At 44.4% G+C, this 26,642-nt stretch overlaps 1 protein-coding gene across 1 annotated transcript in view; it reads right to left on the reverse strand.

The window, feature by feature from the left end:
* Positions 1 to 1,052: 1,052 nt before the first annotated feature.
* Positions 1,053 to 26,642, reverse strand: part of LOC124023317 (broad substrate specificity ATP-binding cassette transporter ABCG2-like) — a 58,319-nt gene continuing 32,729 nt past the window's right edge. The window contains exons 13-16 of the mRNA XM_046337831.1: positions 18,626 to 18,780; positions 17,978 to 18,067; positions 10,620 to 10,672; positions 1,053 to 1,820 (exon numbers count right to left, since the gene is read on the reverse strand). Coding sequence (XP_046193787.1) covers positions 1,673 to 1,820; positions 10,620 to 10,672; positions 17,978 to 18,067; positions 18,626 to 18,780 — 446 coding nt within the window. The 3' untranslated portion in view covers positions 1,053 to 1,672. The remainder of the gene's footprint in view (positions 1,821 to 10,619; positions 10,673 to 17,977; positions 18,068 to 18,625; positions 18,781 to 26,642) is intronic.

The following is a 26,642-nucleotide window of genomic DNA, read 5'->3' on the forward strand; positions in this document are numbered from 1 at the left end:
ACGAACAGAACGGTGATCTCCGGTTTGGCCTTCAAAACTATTATGGGAAAGACGAGACTCTCACGAACAGAACGGTGTTCTCCGGTTTGCTCTACGACCCCAACGAGAGGGTTTGGGACTCGTCTGTGGTCGTCGGTTCAGCCCATCTGTCCGTCTGGTTTGGGACTCGTCTGTGTCCGTCTGGTTTGGGACTCGTCTGTGGTCGTCGGTACAGCCCATCTGTCCGTCTGAACAGTTTGGGCTACACACTAACGAGGGGTTAAATACCTGTTAAAGAAAATACAAACGTTTCCTGATCTTTATTTTATCTCTCAGATATCGGACAGACACTTCAGAACAAACTTCCTTCACATTTTGTTTGGGGATCTATCAGCTTTTCTATGGGCTAATAGCAGTAAGGACTGTCTGTTATTCAATGTGTTTCTATGGGCTAATAGCAGTAAGGACTATCTGTTATTCAATGTGTTTCTAATAACAGTAAGGACTGTCTGTTATTCAATGTATTTCTATGGGCTAATAGCAGTAAGGACTATCTGTTATTCAATGTGTTTCTATGGGCTAATAGCAGTAAGGACTGTCTGTTATTCAATGTGTTTCTTTAGCTCTGTTATTCAATGTGTTTCTATGGGCTAATAGCAGTAAGGACTGTTATTCAATGTGTTTCTATGGGCTAATAGCAGTAAGGACTATCTGCTATTCAATGTGTTTCTATGGGCTAATAGCAGTAAGGACTATCTGTTATTCAATGTGTTTCTATTGGCTAATAGCAGTAAGTACAATCTGTTATTCAATGTGTTTCTATGGGCTAATAGCAGTAAGGACGGTCTGCTATTCAATGTGTTTCTATGGGCTAATAACAGTAAGGACTATCTGTTATTCAATGTGTTTCTATGGGCTAATAGCAGTAAGGTCTGTTATTCAATGTGTTTCTATGGGCTAATAGCAGTAAGGACTATCTGTTATTCAATGTGTTTCTATGGGCTAATAGCAGTAAGGACTATCTGTTATTCAATGTGTTTCTATGGGCTATTAGCAGTAAGGACAAATACAAATGTTCATCAAATATTTGTTTTATATATATTTGTTGATACCTCGAGGAGTCTTAAAACTCTAAATCAAATAACAAGAAGATCCTTGGTTTGACATTCTTAAAACAATTCCATATCGCTCAGTAGAACCCCTCCCCCCGGCACAGACAGGACTTAGACTGCATTAAGGCACCAAAAAATAAGAAGATCCTTGGTTTGACCTTCTTAAAACAATTCCATATCGCTCAGTAGAACCCCTCCCCCCGGCACAGACAGGACGTAGACTGCATTAAGGCACCAAAAAACAAGAAGATCCTTGGTTTGACATTCTTAAAACAATTCCATAACGTTCAGTAGAACCCCTCCCCCCGACACAGACAGGACAGACTGTATTAAGGCACCAAATAACATCATAACATAACTACACCACTACATTTCTACAACACAAAACGTACCATACAACCATATTACAATGAACTGGAGTGGAGAGTGTGTGTGTCTCCTCACAGTCCCTGTTGTTCCAGAAAGTGTAGTTCTGATTCTATGATTCTATTCTTGTGATGTGTGTCTCCTCACAGCCCCTGTTGTTCCAGAAGGTGTAGTTCTGATTCTATGATTCTATGATTCTATTCTTGCGGCCTGTGTCACTTCCAGCGGTTGATTCGTCTGAGCTGTATGTAGGCCAAGACCATACACACCGTAATGATCCCAGACAGAGCTACATGGTTCTGCCAGAAACCCCAGGTGCTGTAGTCTATTCCCTGGGTCTCCAGGTACACCTCCCCTGGAATGCTGAGAGAGAGATAGAGAGAGGGGTTAAAGGTCAGAAACCCCAGGTGCTGTAGTCTATTCCCTGGGTCTCCAGGTACACCTCCCCTGGAATGCTGAGAGAGAGATAGAGAGAGGGGTTAAAGGTCAGAAACCCCAGGTGCTGTAGTCTATTCCCTGGGTCTCCAGGTAAACCTCCCCTGGAAGACAGAGAGAGAGAGGGGTTAAAGGTCAGAAACCCCAGGTGCTGTAGTCTATTCCCTGGGTCTCCAGGTACACCTCCCCTGGAATGCTGAGAGAGAGATAGAGAGAGGGGTTAAAGGTCAGAAACCCCAGGTGCTGTAGTCTATTCCCTGGGTCTCCAGGTAAACCTCCCCTGGAAGACAGAGAGAGAGAGGGGTTAAAGGTCAGAAACCCCAGGTGCTGTCGTCTATATTCCCTGGGTCTCCAGGTACATCTCACCTGGAAGACGAGAGGAGAAAGAGAGGGGGGGGGGGGTTGAGTACAAAGAGGGAGAGTAGATAGATGTTGAATTATAGAGATCTGCCACACAGTGGCGGTGTCAGCATATAGATGGATGGCTGAGGAGCATAAAAGGAGAGGACAGAGAGAATAAAAGGAGAGGACAGAGAGAATAAAAGGAGAGGACAGAGAGAATGAAAGGAGAGAATGAAAGGAGAGAACAGAGAGAATGAAAGGAGAGAATGAAAGGAGAGGACAGAGAGAATAAAAGGAGAGGACAGAGAGAATAAAAGGAGAGGACAGAGAGAATGAAAGGAGAGAATGAAAGGAGAGAACAGAGAGAATGAAAGGAGAGAATGAAAGGAGAGAACAGAGAGAATGAAAGGAGAGGACAGAGAGAATGAAAGGAGAGAACAGAGAGAATGAAAGGAGAGAACAGAGAGAATGAAAGGAGAGAATGAAAGGAGAGGACAGAGAGAATGAAAGGAGAGGACAGAGAGAATGAAAGGAGAGAACAGAGAGAATGAAAGGAGAGAACAGAGAGAATGAAAGGAGAGAATGAAAGGAGAGGATGAAAGGAGAGGACAGAGAGAATGAAAGGAGAGAACAGAGAGAATGAAAGGAGAGAATGAAAGGAGAGAACAGAGAGAATGAAAGGAGAGAATGAAAGGAGAGAATGAAAGGAGAGAATGAAAGGAGAGAATGAAAGGAGAGAATGAAAGGAGAGGACAGAGAGAATGAAAGGAGAGGACAGAGAGAATGAAAGGAGAGAATGAAAGGAGAGAATGAAAGGAGAGAATGAAAGGAGAGGACAGAGAGAATGAAAGGAGAGAATGAAAGGAGAGAATGAAAGGAGAGAACAGAGAGAATGAAAGGAGAGAATGAAAGGAGAGAATAAAAGGAGAGAATGAAAGGAGAGAATGAAAGGAGAGAATGAAAGGAGAGAATGAAAGGAGAGGACAGAGAGAATGAAAGGAGAGAACAGAGAGAATGAAAGGAGAGGATGAAAGGAGAGAACAGAGAGAATGAAAGGAGAGAATGAAAGGAGAGAACAGAGAGAATGAAAGGAGAGAATGAAAGGAGAGAACAGAGAGAATGAAAGGAGAGAATGAAAGGAGAGAACAGAGAGAATGAAAGGAGAGAACAGAGAGAATGAAAGGAGAGAACAGAGAGAATGAAAGGAGAGAATGAAAGGAGAGAATGAAAGGAGAGAACAGAGAGAATGAAAGGAGAGGACAGAGAGAATGAAAGGAGAGAATGAAAGGAGAGAATGAAAGGAGAGAATGAAAGGAGAGAATGAAAGGAGAGAACAGAGAGAATGAAAGGAGAGGACAGAGAGAATGAAAGGAGAGAATGAAAGGAGAGGACAGAGAGAATGAAAGGAGAGAATGAAAGGAGAGGACAGAGAGAATGAAAGGAGAGGATGAAAGGAGAGAATGAAAGGAGAGGACAGAGAGAATGAAAGGAGAGAATGAAAGGAGAGAATGAAAGGAGAGAATGAAAGGAGAGAACAGAGAGAATGAAAGGAGAGGATGAAAGGAGAGAACAGAGAGAATGAAAGGAGAGGATGAAAGGAGAGAATGAAAGGAGAGAACAGAGAGAATGAAAGGAGAGAATGAAAGGAGAGGACAGAGAGAATGAAAGGAGAGGACAGAGAGAATGAAAGGAGAGAATGAAAGGAGAGAATGAAAGGAGAGAATGAAAGGAGAGAATGAAAGGAGAGGACAGAGAGAATGAAAGGAGAGAATGAAAGGAGAGAATGAAAGGAGAGAATGAAAGGAGAGAACAGAGAGAATGAAAGGAGAGAATGAAAGGAGAGAACAGAGAGAATGAAAGGAGAGAATGAAAGGAGAGAATGAAAGGAGAGAATGAAAGGAGAGAACAGAGAGAATGAAAGGAGAGAATGAAAGGAGAGAATGAAAGGAGAGAATGAAAGGAGAGAATGAAAGGAGAGAATGAAAGGAGAGAACAGAGAGAATGAAAGGAGAGAATGAAAGGAGAGAACAGAGAGAATGAAAGGAGAGAATGAAAGGAGAGAATGAAAGGAGAGAATGAAAGGAGAGAACAGAGAGAATGAAAGGAGAGAATGAAAGGAGAGAACAGAGAGAATGAAAGGAGAGAATGAAAGGAGAGAATGAAAGGAGAGAACAGAGAGAATGAAAGGAGAGAACAGAGAGAATGAAAGGAGAGGACAGAGAGAATGAAAGGAGAGAATGAAAGGAGAGAACAGAGAGAATGAAAGGAGAGAACAGAGAGAATGAAAGGAGAGGACAGAGAGAATGAAAGGAGAGGACAGAGAGAATGAAAGGAGAGGATGAAAGGAGAGAATGAAAGGAGAGAATGAAAGGAGAGAATGAAAGGAGAGAATGAAAGGAGAGAATGAAAGGAGAGAATGAAAGGAGAGAACAGAGAGAATGAAAGGAGAGAATGAAAGGAGAGAACAGAGAGAATGAAAGGAGAGAATGAAAGGAGAGAACAGAGAGAATGAAAGGAGAGAACAGAGAGAATGAAAGGAGAGAACAGAGAGAATGAAAGGAGAGAATGAAAGGAGAGAATGAAAGGAGAGAACAGAGAGAATGAAAGGAGAGAACAGAGAGAATGAAAGGAGAGAACAGAGAGAATGAAAGGAGAGGACAGAGAGAATGAAAGGAGAGAACAGAGAGAATGAAAGGAGAGAACAGAGAGAATGAAAGGAGAGAATGAAAGGAGAGAATGAAAGGAGAGAACAGAGAGAATGAAAGGAGAGAATGAAAGGAGAGAATGAAAGGAGAGAACAGAGAGAATGAAAGGAGAGAATGAAAGGAGAGAATGAAAGGAGAGAATGAAAGGAGAGAACAGAGAGAATGAAAGGAGAGAACAGAGAGAATGAAAGGAGAGGACAGAGAGAATGAAAGGAGAGAATGAAAGGAGAGAATGAAAGGAGAGAATGAAAGGAGAGAATGAAAGGAGAGAACAGAGAGAATGAAAGGAGAGAATGAAAGGAGAGAATGAAAGGAGAGAACAGAGAGAATGAAAGGAGAGGACAGAGAGAATGAAAGGAGAGAACAGAGAGAATGAAAGGAGAGAACAGAGAGAATGAAAGGAGAGAATGAAAGGAGAGAACAGAGAGAATGAAAGGAGAGAACAGAGAGAATGAAAGGAGAGGACAGAGAGAATGAAAGGAGAGAACAGAGAGAATGAAAGGAGAGAACAGAGAGAATGAAAGGAGAGAATGAAAGGAGAGAACAGAGAGAATGAAAGGAGAGAACAGAGAGAATGAAAGGAGAGGACAGAGAGAATGAAAGGAGAGAACAGAGAGAATGAAAGGAGAGGACAGAGAGAATGAAAGGAGAGAATGAAAGGAGAGAATGAAAGGAGAGAATGAAAGGAGAGAACAGAGAGAATGAAAGGAGAGAACAGAGAGAATGAAAGGAGAGAACAGAGAGAATGAAAGGAGAGGACAGAGAGAATGAAAGGAGAGAATGAAAGGAGAGAACAGAGAGAATGAAAGGAGAGGACAGAGAGAATGAAAGGAGAGAATGAAAGGAGAGGACAGAGAGAATGAAAGGAGAGAACAGAGAGAATGAAAGGAGAGAACAGAGAGAATGAAAGGAGAGAACAGAGAGAATGAAAGGAGAGAACAGAGAGAATGAAAGGAGAGAATGAAAGGAGAGAACAGAGAGAATGAAAGGAGAGAACAGAGAGAATGAAAGGAGAGAATGAAAGGAGAGAATGAAAGGAGAGAATGAAAGGAGAGAATGAAAGGAGAGAACAGAGAGAATGAAAGGAGAGAACAGAGAGAATGAAAGGAGAGAACAGAGAGAATGAAAGGAGAGAATGAAAGGAGAGAATGAAAGGAGAGAACAGAGAGAATGAAAGGAGAGAATGAAAGGAGAGAACAGAGAGAATGAAAGGAGAGAATGAAAGGAGAGAATGAAAGGAGAGAATGAAAGGAGAGAACAGAGAGAATGAAAGGAGAGAACAGAGAGAATGAAAGGAGAGAACAGAGAGAATGAAAGGAGAGAACAGAGAGAATGAAAGGAGAGAACAGAGAGAATGAAAGGAGAGAACAGAGAGAATGAAAGGAGAGAAATGAAAGAAAGGAGAACAGAGAGAATGAAAGGAGAGAACAGAGAGGAGAGAAAGAGAGAATGAAAAAGGAGAGAATGAAAGGAGAGAATGAAAGGAGAGAGAAGAATGAAAGGAGAGAACAGAGAGAATGAAAGGAGAGAACAGAGAGAATGAAAGGAGAGAACAGAGAGAATGAAAGGAGAGAACAGAGAGAATGAAAGGAGAGAACAGAGAGAATGAAAGGAGAGAATGAAAGGAGAGAACAGAGAGAATGAAAGGAGAGGACAGAGAGAATGAAAGGAGAGAACAGAGAGAATGAAAGGAGAGGACAGAGAGAATGAAAGGAGAGAATGAAAGGAGAGAACAGAGAGAATGAAAGGAGAGAATGAAAGGAGAGAATGAAAGGAGAGAACAGAGAGAATGAAAGGAGAGAATGAAAGGAGAGAATGAAAGGAGAGAACAGAGAGAATGAAAGGAGAGAACAGAGAGAATGAAAGGAGAGGACAGAGAGAATGAAAGGAGAGGACAGAGAGAATGAAAGGAGAGAATGAAAGGAGAGAACAGAGAGAATGAAAGGAGAGAATGAAAGGAGAGGACAGAGAGAATGAAAGGAGAGAACAGAGAGAATGAAAGGAGAGAATGAAAGGAGAGAACAGAGAGAATGAAAGGAGAGAACAGAGAGAATGAAAGGAGAGAATGAAAGGAGAGAACAGAGAGAATGAAAGGAGAGAACAGAGAGAATGAAAGGAGAGAACAGAGAGAATGAAAGGAGAGAACAGAGAGAATGAAAGGAGAGAATGAAAGGAGAGGACAGAGAGAATGAAAGGAGAGAATGAAAGGAGAGAATGAAAGGAGAGAATGAAAGGAGAGAATGAAAGGAGAGAACAGAGAGAATGAAAGGAGAGAACAGAGAGAATGAAAGGAGAGAATGAAAGGAGAGAATGAAAGGAGAGAACAGAGAGAATGAAAGGAGAGAATGAAAGGAGAGAACAGAGAGAATGAAAGGAGAGAATGAAAGGAGAGAACAGAGAGAATGAAAGGAGAGAACAGAGAGAATGAAAGGAGAGAATGAAAGGAGAGAACAGAGAGAATGAAAGGAGAGAACAGAGAGAATGAAAGGAGAGGACAGAGAGAATGAAAGGAGAGAATGAAAGGAGAGAACAGAGAGAATGAAAGGAGAGAACAGAGAGAATGAAAGGAGAGAACAGAGAGAATGAAAGGAGAGAATGAAAGGAGAGAATGAAAGGAGAGGACAGAGAGAATGAAAGGAGAGGACAGAGAGAATGAAAGGAGAGGACAGAGAGAATGAAAGGAGAGAACAGAGAGAATGAAAGGAGAGGACAGAGAGAATGAAAGGAGAGAATGAAAGGAGAGGACAGAGAGAATGAAAGGAGAGAACAGAGAGAATGAAAGGAGAGGACAGAGAGAATGAAAGGAGAGAATGAAAGGAGAGGACAGAGAGAATGAAAGGAGAGGACAGAGAGAATGAAAGGAGAGGACAGAGAGAATGAAAGGAGAGAATGAAAGGAGAGGACAGAGAGAATGAAAGGAGAGAACAGAGAGAATGAAAGGAGAGAATGAAAGGAGAGAACAGAGAGAATGAAAGGAGAGAACAGAGAGAATGAAAGGAGAGAATGAAAGGAGAGAACAGAGAGAATGAAAGGAGAGAATGAAAGGAGAGAATGAAAGGAGAGAACAGAGAGAATGAAAGGAGAGAATGAAAGGAGAGAACAGAGAGAATGTAAGGAGAGAATGAAAGGAGAGAACAGAGAGAATGAAAGGAGAGAATGAAAGGAGAGAATGAAAGGAGAGAATGAAAGGAGAGAATGAAAGGAGAGAATGAAAGGAGAGAATGAAAGGAGAGCATGAAAGGAGAGAATGAAAGGAGAGAATGAAAGGAGAGAACAGAGAGAATGAAAGGAGAGAATGAAAGGAGAGAATGAAAGGAGAGAATGAAAGGAGAGAATGAAAGGAGAGAATGAAAGGAGAGAATGAAAGGAGAGAATGAAAGGAGAGAACAGAGAGAATGAAAGGAGAGAATGAAAGGAGAGAATGAAAGGAGAGAACAGAGAGAATGAAAGGAGAGAATGAAAGGAGAGGACAGAGAGAATGAAAGGAGAGAATGAAAGGAGAGAACAGAGAGAATGAAAGGAGAGAACAGAGAGAATGAAAGGAGAGAATGAAAGGAGAGAACAGAGAGAATGAAAGGAGAGAACAGAGAGAATGAAAGGAGAGGACAGAGAGAATGAAAGGAGAGAATGAAAGGAGAGAACAGAGAGAATGAAAGGAGAGGACAGAGAGAATGAAAGGAGAGAACAGAGAGAATGAAAGGAGAGAATGAAAGGAGAGAATGAAAGGAGAGAACAGAGAGAATGAAAGGAGAGAATGAAAGGAGAGAACAGAGAGAATGAAAGGAGAGAACAGAGAGAATGAAAGGAGAGAATGAAAGGAGAGGACAGAGAGAATGAAAGGAGAGAACAGAGAGAATGAAAGGAGAGAATGAAAGGAGAGAACAGAGAGAATGAAAGGAGAGAACAGAGAGAATGAAAGGAGAGAATGAAAGGAGAGAACAGAGAGAATGAAAGGAGAGAATGAAAGGAGAGAACAGAGAGAATGAAAGGAGAGAATGAAAGGAGAGGACAGAGATAATGAAAGGAGAGAACAGAGAGAATGAAAGGAGAGAATGAAAGGAGAGAACAGAGAGAATGAAAGGAGAGAATGAAAGGAGAGAACAGAGAGAATGAAAGGAGAGAACAGAGAGAATGAAAGGAGAGAATGAAAGGAGAGAACAGAGAGAATGAAAGGAGAGAATGAAAGGAGAGAATGAAAGGAGAGAATGAAAGGAGAGAACAGAGAGAATGAAAGGAGAGAATGAAAGGAGAGAATGAAAGGAGAGAACAGAGAGAATGAAAGGAGAGAATGAAAGGAGAGGACAGAGAGAATGAAAGGAGAGAATGAAAGGAGAGAACAGAGAGAATGAAAGGAGAGAACAGAGAGAATGAAAGGAGAGGACAGAGAGAATGAAAGGAGAGGACAGAGAGAATGAAAGGAGAGAATGAAAGGAGAGAACAGAGAGAATGAAAGGAGAGAATGAAAGGAGAGAACAGAGAGAATGAAAGGAGAGAATGAAAGGAGAGAATGAAAGGAGAGAACAGAGAGAATGAAAGGAGAGAACAGAGAGAATGAAAGGAGAGGACAGAGAGAATGAAAGGAGAGGACAGAGAGAATGAAAGGAGAGAATGAAAGGAGAGAACAGAGAGAATGAAAGGAGAGGACAGAGAGAATGAAAGGAGAGGACAGAGAGAATGAAAGGAGAGGACAGAGAGAATGAAAGGAGAGAACAGAGAGAATGAAAGGAGAGAATGAAAGGAGAGAACAGAGAGAATGAAAGGAGAGGACAGAGAGAATGAAAGGAGAGAACAGAGAGAATGAAAGGAGAGAACAGAGAGAATGAAAGGAGAGAATGAAAGGAGAGAACAGAGAGAATGAAAGGAGAGAATGAAAGGAGAGAATGAAAGGAGAGAATGAAAGGAGAGGACAGAGAGAATGAAAGGAGAGAACAGAGAGAATGAAAGGAGAGAATGAAAGGAGAGAACAGAGAGAATGAAAGGAGAGGACAGAGAGAATGAAAGGAGAGAACAGAGAGAATGAAAGGAGAGAACAGAGAGAATGAAAGGAGAGAATGAAAGGAGAGAATGAAAGGAGAGAACAGAGAGAATGAAAGGAGAGGACAGAGAGAATGAAAGGAGAGGATGAAAGGAGAGAACAGAGAGAATGAAAGGAGAGAACAGAGAGAATGAAAGGAGAGAATGAAAGGAGAGAATGAAAGGAGAGAATGAAAGGAGAGGACAGAGAGAATGAAAGGAGAGGACAGAGAGAATGAAAGGAGAGGACAGAGAGAATGAAAGGAGAGAACAGAGAGAATGAAAGGAGAGAACAGAGAGAATGAAAGGAGAGAACAGAGAGAATGAAAGGAGAGAATGAAAGGAGAGAATGAAAGGAGAGAATGAAAGGAGAGGACAGAGAGAATGAAAGGAGAGGACAGAGAGAATGAAAGGAGAGGACAGAGAGAATGAAAGGAGAGGACAGAGAGAATGAAAGGAGAGGACAGAGAGAATGAAAGGAGAGGACAGAGAGAATGAAAGGAGAGAACAGAGAGAATGAAAGGAGAGAACAGAGAGAATGAAAGGAGAGAATGAAAGGAGAGGACAGAGAGAATGAAAGGAGAGGACAGAGAGAATGAAAGGAGAGGACAGAGAGAATGAAAGGAGAGGACAGAGAGAATGAAAGGAGAGTGAGAGGTCAACTTACATGGTTGTGTTGCTGTAGAATATTTGTCCTTTAAACTCATTAATGGTCACCGCCTGAAGGGGAGACAGAGGGAGAGAATAAACACACTATTACTATCAGAATGTCCAACTCTCTAATAGGACCATCAGACTGTCCAACTCTCTAATAGGACCGTCAGACTGTCCAACTCTCTAATAGGACCGTCAATCAGACTGTCCAACTCTCTAATAGGACCGTCAATAAGACTGTCCAACTCTCTAATAGGACCGTCAATCAGACTGTCCAACTCTCTAATAGGACCGCCAATCAGACTGTCCAACTCTCTAATAGAACCATCAGACTGTCCAACTCTCTAATAGGACCATCAGACTGTCCAACTCTCTAATAGGACCGCCAATCAGACTGTCTAACTCTCTAATACGACCATCAGACTGTCCAACTCTCTAATAGAACCATCAGACTGTCTAATAGGACCGTCAGAGTGTCCAACTCTCTAATAGGACCATCAATCAGACTGTCCAACTCTCTAATAGGACCATCAATCAGAATGTCCAACTCTCTAATAGGACCATCAATCAGACTGTCCAACTCTCTAATAGGACCATCAATCAGACTGTCCAACTCTCTAATAGGACCATCAGACTGTCCAACTCTCTAATAGGACCATCAGACTGTCCAACTCTCTAATAGGACCATCAATCAGACTGTCCAACTCTCTAATAGGACCATCAATCAGACTGTCCAACTCTCTAATAGGACCATCAATCAGACTGTCCAACTCTCTAATAGGACCATCAATCAGACTGTCCAACTCTCTAATAGGACCATCAATCAGACTGTCCAACTCTCTAATAGGACAATCAGACTGTCCAACTCTCTAATAGGACCATCAGACTGTCCAACTCTCTAATAGGACCATCAGACTGTCCAACTCTCTAATAGGACCATCAATCAGACTGTCCAACTCTCTAATAGGACCATCAATCAGACTGTCCAACTCTCTAATAGGACCATCAATCAGACTGTCCAACTCTCTAATAGGACCATCAATCAGACTGTCCAACTCTCTAATAGGACCATCAATCAGACTGTCCAACTCTCTAATAGGACCATCAATCAGACTGTCCAACTCTCTAATAGGACCATCAATCAGACTGTCCAACTCTCTAATAGGACCATCAATCAGACTGTCCAACTCTCTAATAGGACCGTCAGACTGTCCAACTCTCTAATAGGACCATCAATCAGACTGTCCAACTCTCTAATAGGACCATCAATCAGAATGTCCAACTCTCTAATAGGACCGTCAGACTGTCCAACTCTCTAATAGGACCATCAGACTGTCCAACTCTCTAATAGGACCATCAGACTGTCCAACTCTCTAATAGGACCATCAATCAGACTGTCCAACTCTCTGATAGGACCATCAGACTGTCCAACTCTCTAATAGGACCATCAATCAGACTGTACAACTCTCTAATAGGACCATCAATCAGACTGTCCAACTTCCGGTTCCGGTTGGAGCGAGTGGTCGCATCTGCACGTCGCTCCAACGGGTAGTATAACTTTTTCATTATATTTCATTATATCACAACGGTTTGATTTGTCTTATCTTAGCAATTTCTTCTCAGCTAGCTACATAGCCGTCTTTGTATCAAAGATAATTGCGTAATTATCGTATTTCGCCGTCCTAACGTAGTCTTCACTAGCCAGCTAGCTAACGTCCACTGATTAGCTGCACTGGAGAAACTGTTACACTCAACTGAACGACTTGATCAGTGTAGTGTTAGCTAGCTACATAGCTGTCTTTGCTGTCTTCGTATCATCGTATCATCGTATCCAAGATAATTGTGTTGTTTAGGTTTAGAGTGTGTAGTCTTAGAGTGATTATCTTAATTTACCGAGGTTAGCTAGCCAGCTATTTGTCGTCCTTAACGTAGGTGACTCTGCTAGCTAGCCAACAGCTAGCCAACGCTAGCCAACGTCTTCTGTATAGAACTCAACTACCCGGTCGCATTCACAGGTTGTATCACATTTTCACTTCATTCTCATTACAGTACAACGGTTTGATTTGTTTGATCGTAGCTAGCTACTTAGCTAGCTACATAGCCGTCTTTGTATCAAAGATAATTGTGTAGTCTAGAGCGATTTTCTAGGTTCGCTAGCCATCTATTGTCGTTCTTTTAACGCAACGTAACGTAAACAACACTGCTAGCTAGCCTGCTAGCCCCGAATAGCAACACTGCAGAAACTATTACACTCAACGGAACGACTTGATTAGTGTAGTGTCAACAACGCACCCACTGCCAGCTGGCCTACTTCAGCAGTACTGTATCATTTTAATCATTTTAGTCAATAAGATTCTTGCTACGTAGCTTAACTTTCTGAACATTCGAGACGTGTAGTCCACTTGTCATTCCAATCTCCTTTGCATTAGCGTAGCCTCTTCTGTAGCCTGTCAACTATGTGTCGGTTTATCCCTGTTCTCTCCTCTCTGCACAGACCATACAAACGCTCCTCACCGCGTGGCCGCGGCCACCCTACTCTGGTGGTCCCAGCGCGCACGACCCACGTGGAGTTCCAGGTCTCCGGTAGCCTCTGGAACTGCCAATCTGCGGTCAACAAGGCAGAGTTCATCTCAGCCCATGCCTCCCTCCAGTCCCTCGACTTCTTGGCCCTGACGGAAACATGGATCACCACAGACAACACTGCTACTCCTACTGCTCTCTCTTCGTCCGCCCACGTGTTCTTGCACACCCCGAGAGCGTCTGGTCAGCGGGGTGGTGGCACCGGGATCCTCATCTCTCCCAAGTGGTCATTCTCTCTTTCTCCCCTTACCCATCTGTCTATCGCCTCCTTTGAATTCCATGCTGTCACAGTTACTAGCCCTTTCAAGCTTAACATCCTTATCATTTATCGCCCTCCAGGTTCCCTCGGAGAGTTCATCAATGAGCTTGATGCCTTGATAAGCTCCTTTCCTGAGGACGGCTCACCTCTCACAGTTCTGGGCGACTTTAACCTCCCCACGTCTACCTTTGACTCTTTCCTCTCTGCCTCCTTCTTTCCACTCCTCTCCTCTTTTGACCTCATCCTCTCACCTTCCCCCTACTCACAAGGCAGGCAATACGCTCGACCTCATCTTTACTAGATGCTGTTCTTCCACTAACCTCATTGCAACTCCCCTCCAAGTCTCCGACCACTGCCTTGTATCCTTTTCCCTCTCGCTCTCATCCAACACCTCCCACACTGCCCCTACTCGGATGGTATCGCGCCGTCCCAACCTTCGCTCTCTCTCCCCCGCTACTCTCTCCTCTTCCATCCTATCATCTCTTCCCTCCGCTCAAACCTTCTCCCACCTATCTCCTGATTCTGCCTCCTCAACCCTCCTCTCCTCCCTCTCTGCATCCCTTGACTCTCTATGTCCCCTATCCTCCAGGCCGGCTCGGTCCTCCCCTCCCGCTCCGTGGCTCGATGACTCATTGCGAGCTCACAGAACAGGGCTCCGGGCAGCCGAGCGGAAATGGAGGAAAACTCGCCTCCCTGCGGACCTGGCATCCTTTCACTCCCTCCTCTCTACATTTTCCTCCTCTGTCTCTGCTGCTAAAGCCACTTTCTACCACGCTAAATTCCAAGCTTCTGCCTCCAACCCTAGGAAGCTCTTTGCCACCTTCTCCTCCCTCCTGAATCCTCCGCCCCCTCCCCCCTCCTCCCTCTCTGCAGATGACTTCGTCAACCATTTTGAAAAGAAGGTCGACGACATCCGATCCTCGTTTGCTAAGTCAAACGACACCGCTGGTTCTGCTCACACTGCCCTACCCTGTGCTCTGACCTCTTTCTCCCCTCTCTCTCCAGATGAAATCTCGCGTCTTGTGACGGCCGGCCGCCCAACAACCTGCCCGCTTGACCCTATCCCCTCCTCTCTTCTCCAGACCATTTCCGGAGACCTTCTCCCTTACCTCACCTCGCTCATCAACTCATCCCTGACCGTTGGCTACGTCCCTTCCGTCTTCAAGAGAGCGAGAGTTGCACCCCTTCTGAAAAAACCTACACTCGATCCCTCCGATGTCAACAATTACAGACCAGTATCCCTTCTTTCTTTTCTCTCCAAAACTCTTGAACGTGCCGTCCTTGGCCAGCTCTCCCGCTATCTCTCTCTGAATGACCTTCTTGATCCAAATCAGTCAGGTTTCAAGACTAGTCATTCAACTGAGACTGCTCTCCTCTGTATCACGGAGGCGCTCCGCACTGCTAAAGCTAACTCTCTCTCCTCTGCTCTCATCCTTCTAGATCTATCGGCTGCCTTCGATACTGTGAACCATCAGATCCTCCTCTCCACCCTCTCCGAGTTGGGCATCTCCGGCGCGGCCCACGCTTGGATTGCGTCCTACCTGACAGGTCGCTCCTACCAGGTGGCGTGGCGAGAATCTGTCTCCTCACCACGCGCTCTCACCACTGGTGTCCCCCAGGGCTCTGTTCTTGGCCCTCTCCTATTCTCGCTATACACCAAGTCACTTGGCTCTGTCATAACCTCACATGGTCTCTCTTATCATTGCTATGCAGACGACACACAATTAATCTTCTCCTTTCCCCCTTCTGATGACCAGGTGGCGAATCGCATCTCTGCATGTCTGGCAGACATATCAGTGTGGATGACGGATCACCACCTCAAGCTGAACCTCGGCAAGACGGAGCTGCTCTTCCTCCCGGGGAAGGACTGCCCGTTCCATGATCTCGCCATCACGGTTGACAACTCCATTGTGTCCTCCTCCCAGAGCGCCAAGAACCTTGGCGTGATCCTGGACAACACCCTGTCGTTCTCAACTAACATCAAGGCGGTGGCCCGTTCCTGTAGGTTCATGCTCTACAACATCCGCAGAGTACGACCCTGCCTCACACAGGAAGCGGCGCAGGTCCTAATCCAGGCACTTGTCATCTCCCGTCTGGATTACTGCAACTCGCTGTTGGCTGGGCTCCCTGCCTGTGCCATTAAACCCCTTCAACTCATCCAGAACGCCGCAGCCCGTCTGGTGTTCAACCTTCCCAAGTTCTCTCACGTCACCCCGCTCCTCCGTTCTCTCCACTGGCTTCCAGTTGAAGCTCGCATCCGCTACAAGACCATGGTGCTTGCCTACGGAGCTGTGAGGGGAACGGCACCTCAGTACCTCCAGGCTCTGATCAGGCCCTACACCCAAACAAGGGCACTGCGTTCATCCACCTCTGGCCTGCTCGCCTCCCTACCACTGAGGAAGTACAGCTCCCGCTCAGCCCAGTCAAAACTGTTCGCTGCCCTGGCCCCCCAATGGTGGAACAAACTCCCTCACGACGCCAGGACAGCGGAGTCAATCACCACCTTCCGGAGACACCTGAAACCCCACCTCTTTAAGGAATACCTAGGATAGGTTAAGTAATCCCTCTCACCCCACCCCCCCTAAGTTTTAGATGCACTATTGTTAAGTGACTGTCCCACTGGATGTCATAAGGTGATTGCACCAATTTGTAAGTCGCTCTGGATAAGAGCGTCTGCTAAATGACTTAAATGTAAATGTAAATGTCTATAATAGGACCATCAGACTGTCCAACTCTCTAATAGGACCATCACTGTCCAACTCTCTAATAGGACCGTCAGACTGTCCAACTCTCTAATAGGACCATCAGACTGTCCAACTCTCTAATAGGACCATCAATCAGACTGTCCAACTCTCTAATAGGACCGTCAGACTGTCCAACTCTCTAATAGGACCATCAATCAGACTGTCCAACTCTCTAATAGGACCATCAATCAGAATGTCCAACTCTCTAATAGGACCGTCAGACTGTCCAACTCTCTAATAGGACCATCAGACTGTCCAACTCTCTAATAGGACCATCAGACTGTCCAACTCTCTAATAGGACCATCAATCAGACTGTCCAACTCTCTGATAGGACCATCAGACTGTCCAACTCTCTAATAGGACCATCAATCAGACTGTACAACTCTCTAATAGGACCATCAATCAGACTGTCCAACTCTATAATAGGACCATCAGACTGTCCAACTCTCTAATAGGACCATCACTGTCCAACTCTCTAATAGGACCGTCAGACTGTCCAACTCTCTAATAGGACCATCAGACTGTCCAACTCTCTAATAGGACCATCAATCAGACTGTCCAACTCTCTAATAGGACCATCAGACTGTCCAACTCTCTAATAGGACCATCAATCAGACTGTCCAACTCTCTAATAGGACCATCAGACTGTCCAACTCTCTAATAGGACCGTCAGACTGTCCAACTCTCTAATAGGACCATCAATCAGACTGTCCAACTATCTAATAGGACCGTCAATCAGACTGTCCAACTCTCTAATAGGACCATCAGACTGTCCAACTCTCTAATAGGACCATCAGACTGTCTAATAGGACCATCAGACTGTCTAATAGGACCATCAGACTGTCCAACTCTCTAATAGGACCGTCAGACTGTCCAACTCTCTAATAGGACCATCAATCAGACTGTCCAACTCTCTAATAGGACCATCAATCAGAATGTCCAACTCTCTAATAGGACCATCAATCAGACTGTCCAACTCTCTAATAGGACCATCAGACTGTCCAACTCTCTAATAGGACCATCAGACTGTCCAACTCTCTAATAGGACCGTCAGACTGTCCAACTCTCTAATAGGACCATCAATCAGACTGTCCAACTCTCTAATAGGACCATCAATCAGAATGTCCAACTCTCTAATAGGACCATCAATCAGACTGTCCAACTCTCTAATAGGACCATCAATCAGACTGTCCAACTCTCTAATAGGACCATCAGACTGTCCAACTCTCTAATAGGACCATCAATCAGACTGTCCAACTCTCTAATAGGACCATCAATCAGACTGTCCAACTCTCTAATAGGACCATCAATCAGACTGTCCAACTCTCTAATAGGACCATCAATCAGACTGTCCAACTCTCTAATAGGACCATCAATCAGACTGTCCAACTCTCTAATAGGACCATCAATCAGACTGTCCAACTCTCTAATAGGACCATCAATCAGACTGTCCAACTCTCTAATAGTACCATCAATCAGACTGTCCAACTCTCTAATAGGACCATCAATCAGACTGTCCAACTCTCTAATAGGACCATCAGACTGTCCAACTATCTAATAGGACCATCAATCAGACTGTCCAACTCTCCAATAGGACCATCAATCAGAATGTCCAACTCTCTAATAGGACCATCAATCAGACTGTCCAACTATCTAATAGGACCATCAATCAGACTGTCCAACTATCTAATAGGACCATCAATCAGACTGTCCAACTCTCTAATAGGACCATCAGACTGTCCAACTATCTAATAGGACCATCAGACTGTCTAATAGGAATAACAGACCTCTAGTCCGTAGCGGAAGATGCTGATCCACTTCAGCCATGACAACCAAGACAACATGGAGTTAAGGTTGACCAGGAACCCTCCGAACACCTAGAGAGAGAGAGAGAGAGAGAGAGAGAGAGAGAGAGAGAGAGAGAGAGAGAGAGAGAGAGAGAGAGAGAGAGAGAGAGAGAACATGGAGTTAAGGTTGACCAGGAACCCTCCGAACACCTACAGAGAGAGAGAGAGAGAGAGAGAGAGAGAGAGAGAGAGAGAGACAGAGACAGAGACAGAGACAGAGAGAGAGAGAGAGAGACAGAGAACATGGAGTTAAGGTTGACCAGGAACCCTCCGAACACCTACAGAGAGAGAGAGAGAGAGAGAGAGAGAGAGAGAGAGAGAGAGAGAGAGAGAGAGAGAGAGAGAGACAGAGAGACAGAGAGACAGAGAGAGAGAGAGAGAGAGAGAGAGAGAGAGACAGACAGACAGACAGACAGACAGACAGACAGACAGACGGACAGAGAGAGAGAGAGGGGGAGAGAGAGAGAGAGAGAGAGAGAGAGAGAGAGAGAACATGGAGTTAAGGTTGACCAGGAACACTCCAAACACCTAGAGAGAGAGAGAGTTAGTGTGTGTCTGAGTGTTTGAGTGTGTTTGTGTGTCTCTCACCATCATGAAGACGAAAGGCAGGGCGATGAGGACGTTGGCCATAGCGAAGGAGGAGACAGAGGCTGAGACCAGGAACGCTAGACTGACCGCAGCGAGACTGACCAGGGACATCGTCAGTGTGAAGAGCAGGAACGCTGTGAAGGCTGGCTTCAGACCTGGTGGAGAGAGAGATTTACATTTTATCATAGAAGGAAGTGTGTGTGTGTGTTCTGACCTGTGTGTGTGTGTGTGTTCTGACCTGTGTGTGTGTGTGTGTGTGTGTTCTGACCTGTGTGTGTGTGTGTGTGTTCTGACCTGTGTGTATGTGTGTTCTGACCTGTGTGTGTGTGTGTGTGTGTGTGTTCTGACCTGTGTGTATGTGTGTTCTGACCTGTGTGTGTGTGTGTGTTCTGACCTGTGTGTGTGTGTGTGTGTGTTCTGACCTATGTGTGTGTGTTCTGACCTGTGTGTGTTGTGTGATGGCTGTGTGGTTCATACCCATCATATAGTAGGTGATGGCTGTGTGGTTCATACCCATCATATAGTAGGTGATGGCTGTATGGTTCATACCCATCATATAGTAGGTGATGGCTGTATGGTTCATACCCATCATATAGTAGGTGATGGCTGTGTGGTTCATACCCATCATATAGTAGGTGATGGCTGTGTGGTTCATACCCATCATATAGTAGGTGATGGCTGTGTGTGTGGTTCATACCCATCATATAGTAGGTGATGGCTGTATGGTTCATACCCATCATATAGTAGGTGATGGCTGTGTGTGTGGTTCATACCCATCATATAGTAGGTGATGGCTGTATGGTTCATACCCATCATATAGTAGGTGATGGCTGTGTGTGTGGTTCATACCCATCATATAGTAGGTGATGGCTGTGTGGTTCATACCCATCATATAGTAGGTGATGGCTGTATGGTTCATACCCATCATATAGTAGGTGATGGCTGTATGGTTCATACCCATCATATAGTAGGTGATGGCTGTGTGGTTCATACCCATCATATAGTAGGTGATGGCTGTGTGGTTCATACCCATCATATAGTAGGTGATGGCTGTGTGGTTCATACCCATCATATAGTAGGTGATGGCTGTATGGTTCATACCCATCATATAGTAGGTGATGGCTGTGTGGTTCATACCCATCATATAGTAGGTGATGGCTGTGTGTGTGGTTCATACCCATCATATAGTAGGTGATGGCTGTATGGTTCATACCCATCATATAGTAGGTGATGGCTGTGTGGTTCATACCCATCATATAGTAGGTGATGGCTGTGTGGTTCATACCCATCATATAGTAGGTGATGGCTGTGTGGTTCATACCCATCATATAGTAGGTGATGGCTGTGTGGTTCATACCCATCATATAGTAGGTGATGGCTGTATGGTTCATACCCATCATATAGTAGGTGATGGCTGTATGGTTCATACCCATCATATAGTAGGTGATGGCTGTGTGGTTCATACCCATCATATAGTAGGTGATGGCTGTGTGGTTCATACCCATCATATAGTAGGTGATGGCTGTGTGTGTGGTTCATACCCATCATATAGTAGGTGATGGCTGTATGGTTCATACCCATCATATAGTAGGTGATGGCTGTGTGTGTGGTTCATACCCATCATATAGTAGGTGATGGCTGTATGATTCATACCCATCATATAGTAGGTGATGGCTGTGTGTGTGGTTCATACCCATCATATAGTAGGTGATGGCTGTGTGGTTCATACCCATCATATAGTAGGTGATGGCTGTATGGTTCATACCCATCATATAGTAGGTGATGGCTGTGATGGTTCATACCCATCATATAGTAGGTGATGGCTGTGTGGTTCATACCCATCATATAGTAGGTGATGGCTGTGTGGTTCATACCCATCATATAGTAGGTGATGGCTGTGTGGTTCATACCCATCATATAGTAGGTGATGGCTGTGTGGTTCATACCCATCATATAGTAGGTGATGGCTGTGTGGTTCATACCCATCATATAGTAGGTGATGGCTGTGTGGTTCATACCCATCATATAGTAGGTGATGGCTGTGTGGTTCATACCCATCATATAGTAGGTGATGGCTGTGTGGTTCATACCCATCATATAGTAGGTGATGGCTGTGTGGTTCATACCCATCATATAGTAGGTGATGGCTGATGGTTCATACCCATCATATAGTAGGTGATGGCTGTGTGTGTGGTTCATACCCATCATATAGTAGGTGATGGCTGTGTGTGTGGTTCATACCCATCATATAGTAGGTGATGGCTGTGTGGTTCATACCCATCATATAGTAGGTGATGGCTGTGTGTGTGGTTCATACCCATCATATAGTAGGTGATGGCTGTGTGGTTCATACCCATCATATAGTAGGTGATGGCTGTATGGTTCATACCCATCATATAGTAGGTGATGGCTGTGTGGTTCATACCCATCATATAGTAGGTGATGGCTGTGTGGTTCATACCCATCATATAGTAGGTGATGGCTGTGTGGTTCATACCCATCATATAGTAGGTGATGGCTGTATGGTTCATACCATCATCATATAGTGATGGTGATGGCATATAGTAGGTGATGGTGGTTCATACCCATCATATAGTAGGTGATGGCTGTGTGGTTCATACCCATCATATAGTAGGTGATGGCTGTATGGTTCATACCCATCATATAGTAGGTGATGGCTGTGTGGTTCATACCCATCATATAGTAGGTGATGGCTGTGTGTGTGGTTCATACCCATCATATAGTAGGTGATGGCTGTATGGTTCATACCCATCATATAGTAGGTGATGGCTGTGTGTGTGGTTCATACCCATCATATAGTAGGTGATGGCTGTGTGGTTCATACCCATCATATAGTAGGTGATGGCTGTGTGTGTGGTTCATACCCATCATATAGTAGGTGATGGCTGTGTGGTTCATACCCATCATATAGTAGGTGATGGCTGTGTGGTTCATACCCATCATATAGTAGGTGATGGCTGTATGGTTCATACCCATCATATAGTAGGTGATGGCTGTGTGGTTCATACCCATCATATAGTAGGTGATGGCTGTATGGTTCATACCCATCATATAGTATGTGATGGCTGTGTGGTTCATACCCATCATATAGTTGGTGATGGCTGTATGGTTCATACCCATCATATAGTAGGTGATGGCTGTATGGTTCATACCCATCATATAGTAGGTGATGGCTGTGTGGTTCATACCCATCATATAGTAGGTGATGGCTGTGTGTATGGTTCATACCCATCATATAGTAGGTGATGGCTGTATGGTTCATACCCATCATATAGTAGGTGATGGCTGTGTGTGTGGTTCATACCCATCATATAGTAGGTGATGGCTGTGTGGTTCATACCCATCATATAGTAGGTGATGGCTGTGTGGTTCATACCCATCATATAGTAGGTGATGGCTGTATGGTTCATACCCATCATATAGTAGGTGATGGCTGTGTGTGTGGTTCATACCCATCATATAGTAGGTGATGGCTGTGTGGTTCATACCCATCATATAGTAGGTGATGGCTGTGTGGTTCATACCCATCATATAGTAGGTGATGGCTGTGTGTGTGGTTCATACCCATCATATAGTAGGTGATGGCTGTGTGGTTCATACCCATCATATAGTAGGTGATGGCTGTATGGTTCATACCCATCATATAGTAGGTGATGGCTGTATGGTTCATACCCATCATATAGTAGGTGATGGCTGTGTGGTTCATACCCATCATATAGTAGGTGATGGCTGTGTGTGTGGTTCATACCCATCATATAGTAGGTGATGGCTGTATGGTTCATACCCATCATATAGTAGGTGATGGCTGTGTGTGTGGTTCATACCCATCATATAGTAGGTGATGGCTGTGTGTGTGGTTCATACCCATCATATAGTAGGTGATGGCTGTGTGTGTGGTTCATACCCATCATATAGTATGGCTGATGGTGATGGTGTGTGGTTCATACCCATCATATAGTAGGTGATGGCTGTGTGGTTCATACCCATCATATAGTAGGTGATGGCTGTGTGGTTCATACCCATCATATAGTAGGTGATGGCTGTGTGGTTCATACCCATCATATAGTAGGTGATGGCTGTATGGTTCATACCCATCATATAGTAGGTGATGGCTGTGTGGTTCATACCCATCATATAGTAGGTGATGGCTGTGTGGTTCATACCCATCATATAGTAGGTGATGGATGGTTCATACCCATCATATAGTAGGTGATGGCTGTGTGTGTGGTTCATACCCATCATATAGTAGGTGATGGCTGTATGGTTCATACCCATCATATAGTAGGTGATGGCTGTGTGTGTGGTTCATACCCATCATATAGTAGGTGATGGCTGTGTGGTTCATACCCATCATATAGTAGGTGATGGCTGTGTGGTTCATACCCATCATATAGTAGTAGGTGATGGCTGTGTGGTTCATACCCATCATATAGTAGGTGATGGCTGTGTGGTTCATACCCATCATATAGTAGGTGATGGCTGTATGGTTCATACCCATCATATAGTAGGTGATGGCTGTGTGGTTCATACCCATCATAGTAGGTGATGGCTGTGTGATGGTTCATACCCATCATATAGTAGGTGATGGCTGTATGGTTCATACCCATCATATAGTAGGTGATGGCTGTATGGTTCATACCCATCATATAGTAGGTGATGGCTGTGTGTGTGGTTCATACCCATCATATAGTAGGTGATGGCTGTGTGGTTCATACCCATCATATAGTAGGTGATGGCTGTGTGTTTGGTTCATACCCATCATATAGTAGGTGATGGCTGTGTGGTTCATACCCATCATATAGTAGGTGATGGCTGTGTGGTTCATACCCATCATATAGTAGGTGATGGCTGTGTGGTCCATACCCATCATATAGTAGGTGATGGCTGTGTGGTTCATACCCATCATATAGTAGGTGATGGCTGTGTGGTTCATACCCATCATATAGTAGGTGATGGCTGTGTGTGTGGTTCATACCCATCATATAGTAGGTGATGGCTGTGTGTGTGGTTCATACCCATCATATAGTAGGTGATGGCTGTATGGTTCATACCCATCATATAGTAGGTGATGGCTGTGTGTGTGGTTCATACCCATCATATAGTAGGTGATGGCTGTGTGGTTCATACCCATCATATAGTAGGTGATGGCTGTATGGTTCATACCCATCATATAGTAGGTGATGGTTGTGTGTGTGGTTCATACCCATCATATAGTAGGTGATGGCTGTATGGTTCATACCCATCATATAGTAGGTGATGGTTGTGTGTGTGGTTCATACCCATCATATAGTAGGTGATGGCTGTATGGTTCATACCCATCATATAGTAGGTGATGGCTGTGTGTGTGGTTCATACCCATCATATAGTAGGTGATGGCTGTGTGTGGTTCATACCCATCATATAGTAGGTGATGGCCCATACCCATCATATAGTAGGTGATGGCTGTGTGGTTCATACCCATCATATAGTAGGTGATGGCTGTATGGTTCATACCCATCATATAGTAGGTGATGGCTGTATGGTTCATACCCATCATATAGTAGGTGATGGCTGTGTGTATGGTTCATACCCATCATATAGTAGGTGATGGCTGTATGGTTCATACCCATCATATAGTAGGTGATGGCTGTGTGTGTGGTTCATACCCATCATATAGTAGGTGATGGCTGTGTGGTTCATACCCATCATATAGTAGGTGATGGCTGTATGGTTCATACCCATCATATAGTAGGTGATGGCTGTATGGTTCATACCCATCATATAGTAGGTGATGGCTGTGTGGTTCATACCCATCATATAGTAGGTGATGGCTGTGTGTGGTTCATACCCATCATATAGTAGGTGATGGTTCATACCCATCATATAGTAGGTGACGGCTGTATGGTTCATACCCATCATATAGTAGGTGATGGCTGTGTGTGTGGTTCATACCCATCATATAGTAGGTGATGGCTGTGTGTGTGGTTCATACCCATCATATAGTAGGTGATGGCTGTGTGTGTGGTTCATACCCATCATATAGTAGGTGATGGCTGTGTGGTTCATACCCATCATATAGTAGGTGATGGCTGTGTGTGTGGTTCATACCCATCATATAGTAGGTGATGGCTGTATGGTTCATACCCATCATATAGTAGGTGATGGCTGTGTGGTTCATACCCATCATAGTAGGTGAGGTGATGGCTGTGTGTGTGGTTCATACCCATCATATAGTAGGTGATGGCTGTGTGGTTCATACCCATCATATAGTAGGTGATGGCTGTATGGTTCATACCCATCATATAGTAGGTGATGGCTGTGTGGTTCATACCCATCATATAGTAGGTGATGGCTGATGGTGTGTGTGGTTCATACCCATCATATAGTAGGTGATGGTGTGTGTGGTTCATACCCATCATATAGTAGGTGATGGCTGTGTGTGTGGTTCATACCCATCATATAGTAGGTGATGGCTGTGTGGTGAGGTGATGGCTGTGTGGTTCATACCCATCATATAGTAGGTGATGGCTGTGTGGTTCATACCCATCATATAGTAGGTGATGGCTGTGTGGTTCATACCCATCATATAGTAGGTGATGGCTGTGTGGTTCATACCCATCATATAGTAGGTGATGGCTGTGTGGTTCATACCCATCATATAGTAGGTGATGGCTGTGTGGTTCATACCCATCATATAGTAGGTGATGGCTGTGTGTGTGGTTCATACCCATCATATAGTAGGTGATGGCTGTGTGTGGTTCATACCCATCATATAGTAGGTGATGGCTGTATGGTTCATACCCATCATATAGTAGGTGATGGCTGTGGTTCATACCCATCATATAGTAGGTGATGGCTGTGTGTGTGGTTCATACCCATCATATAGTAGGTGATGGCTGTGTGGTTCATACCCATCATATAGTAGGTGATGGCTGTGTGGTTCATACCCATCATATAGTAGGTGATGGCTGTATGGTTCATACCCATCATATAGTAGGTGATGGTTGTGTGTATGGTTCATACCCATCATATAGTAGGTGATGGCTGTGTGTGTGGTTCATACCCATCATATAGTAGGTGATGGCTGTGTGGTTCATACCCATCATATAGTAGGTGATGGCTGTGTGGTTCATACCCATCATATAGTAGGTGATGGTTGTGTGTATGGTTCATACCCATCATATAGTAGGTGATGGCTGTGTGTGTGGTTCATACCCATCATATAGTAGGTGATGGCTGTGTGGTTCATACCCATCATATAGTAGGTGATGGCTGTGTGGTTCATACCCATCATATAGTAGGTGATGGCTGTATGGTTCATACCCATCATATAGTAGGTGATGGCTGTGTGTGTGGTTCATACCCATCATATAGTAGGTGATGGCTGTGTGTGTGGTTCATACCCATCATATAGTAGGTGATGGCTGTGTGTGTGGTTCATACCCATCATATAGTAGGTGATGGCTGTATGGTTCATACCCATCATATAGTAGGTGATGGCTGTGTGGTTCATACCCATCATATAGTAGGTGATGGCTGTGTGGTTCATACCCATCATATAGTAGGTGATGGCTGTGTGGTTCATACCCATCATATAGTAGGTGATGGCTATGTGGTTCATACCCATCATATAGTAGGTGATGGCTGTGTGGTTCATACCCATCATATAGTAGGTGATGGCTGTGTGGTTCATACCCATCATATAGTAGGTGATGGCTGTGTGTGTGGTTCATACCCATCATATAGTAGGTGATGGCTGTGTGGTTCATACCCATCATATAGTAGGTGATGGCTGTATGGTTCATACCCATCATATAGTAGGTGATGGCTGTGTGGTTCATACCCATCATATAGTAGGTGATGGCTGTATGGTTCATACCCATCATATAGTAGGTGATGGCTGTGTGGTTCATACCCATCATATAGTAGGTGATGGCTGTGTGTGTGGTTCATACCCATCATATAGTAGGTGATGGCTGTGTGTGTGGTTCATACCCATCATATAGTAGGTGATGGC

This window comes from Oncorhynchus gorbuscha, unplaced genomic scaffold (assembly GCF_021184085.1).
Source record: "Oncorhynchus gorbuscha isolate QuinsamMale2020 ecotype Even-year unplaced genomic scaffold, OgorEven_v1.0 Un_scaffold_1584, whole genome shotgun sequence".
In the NCBI taxonomy this organism is placed as follows: Eukaryota; Metazoa; Chordata; class Actinopteri; order Salmoniformes; family Salmonidae; genus Oncorhynchus; species Oncorhynchus gorbuscha.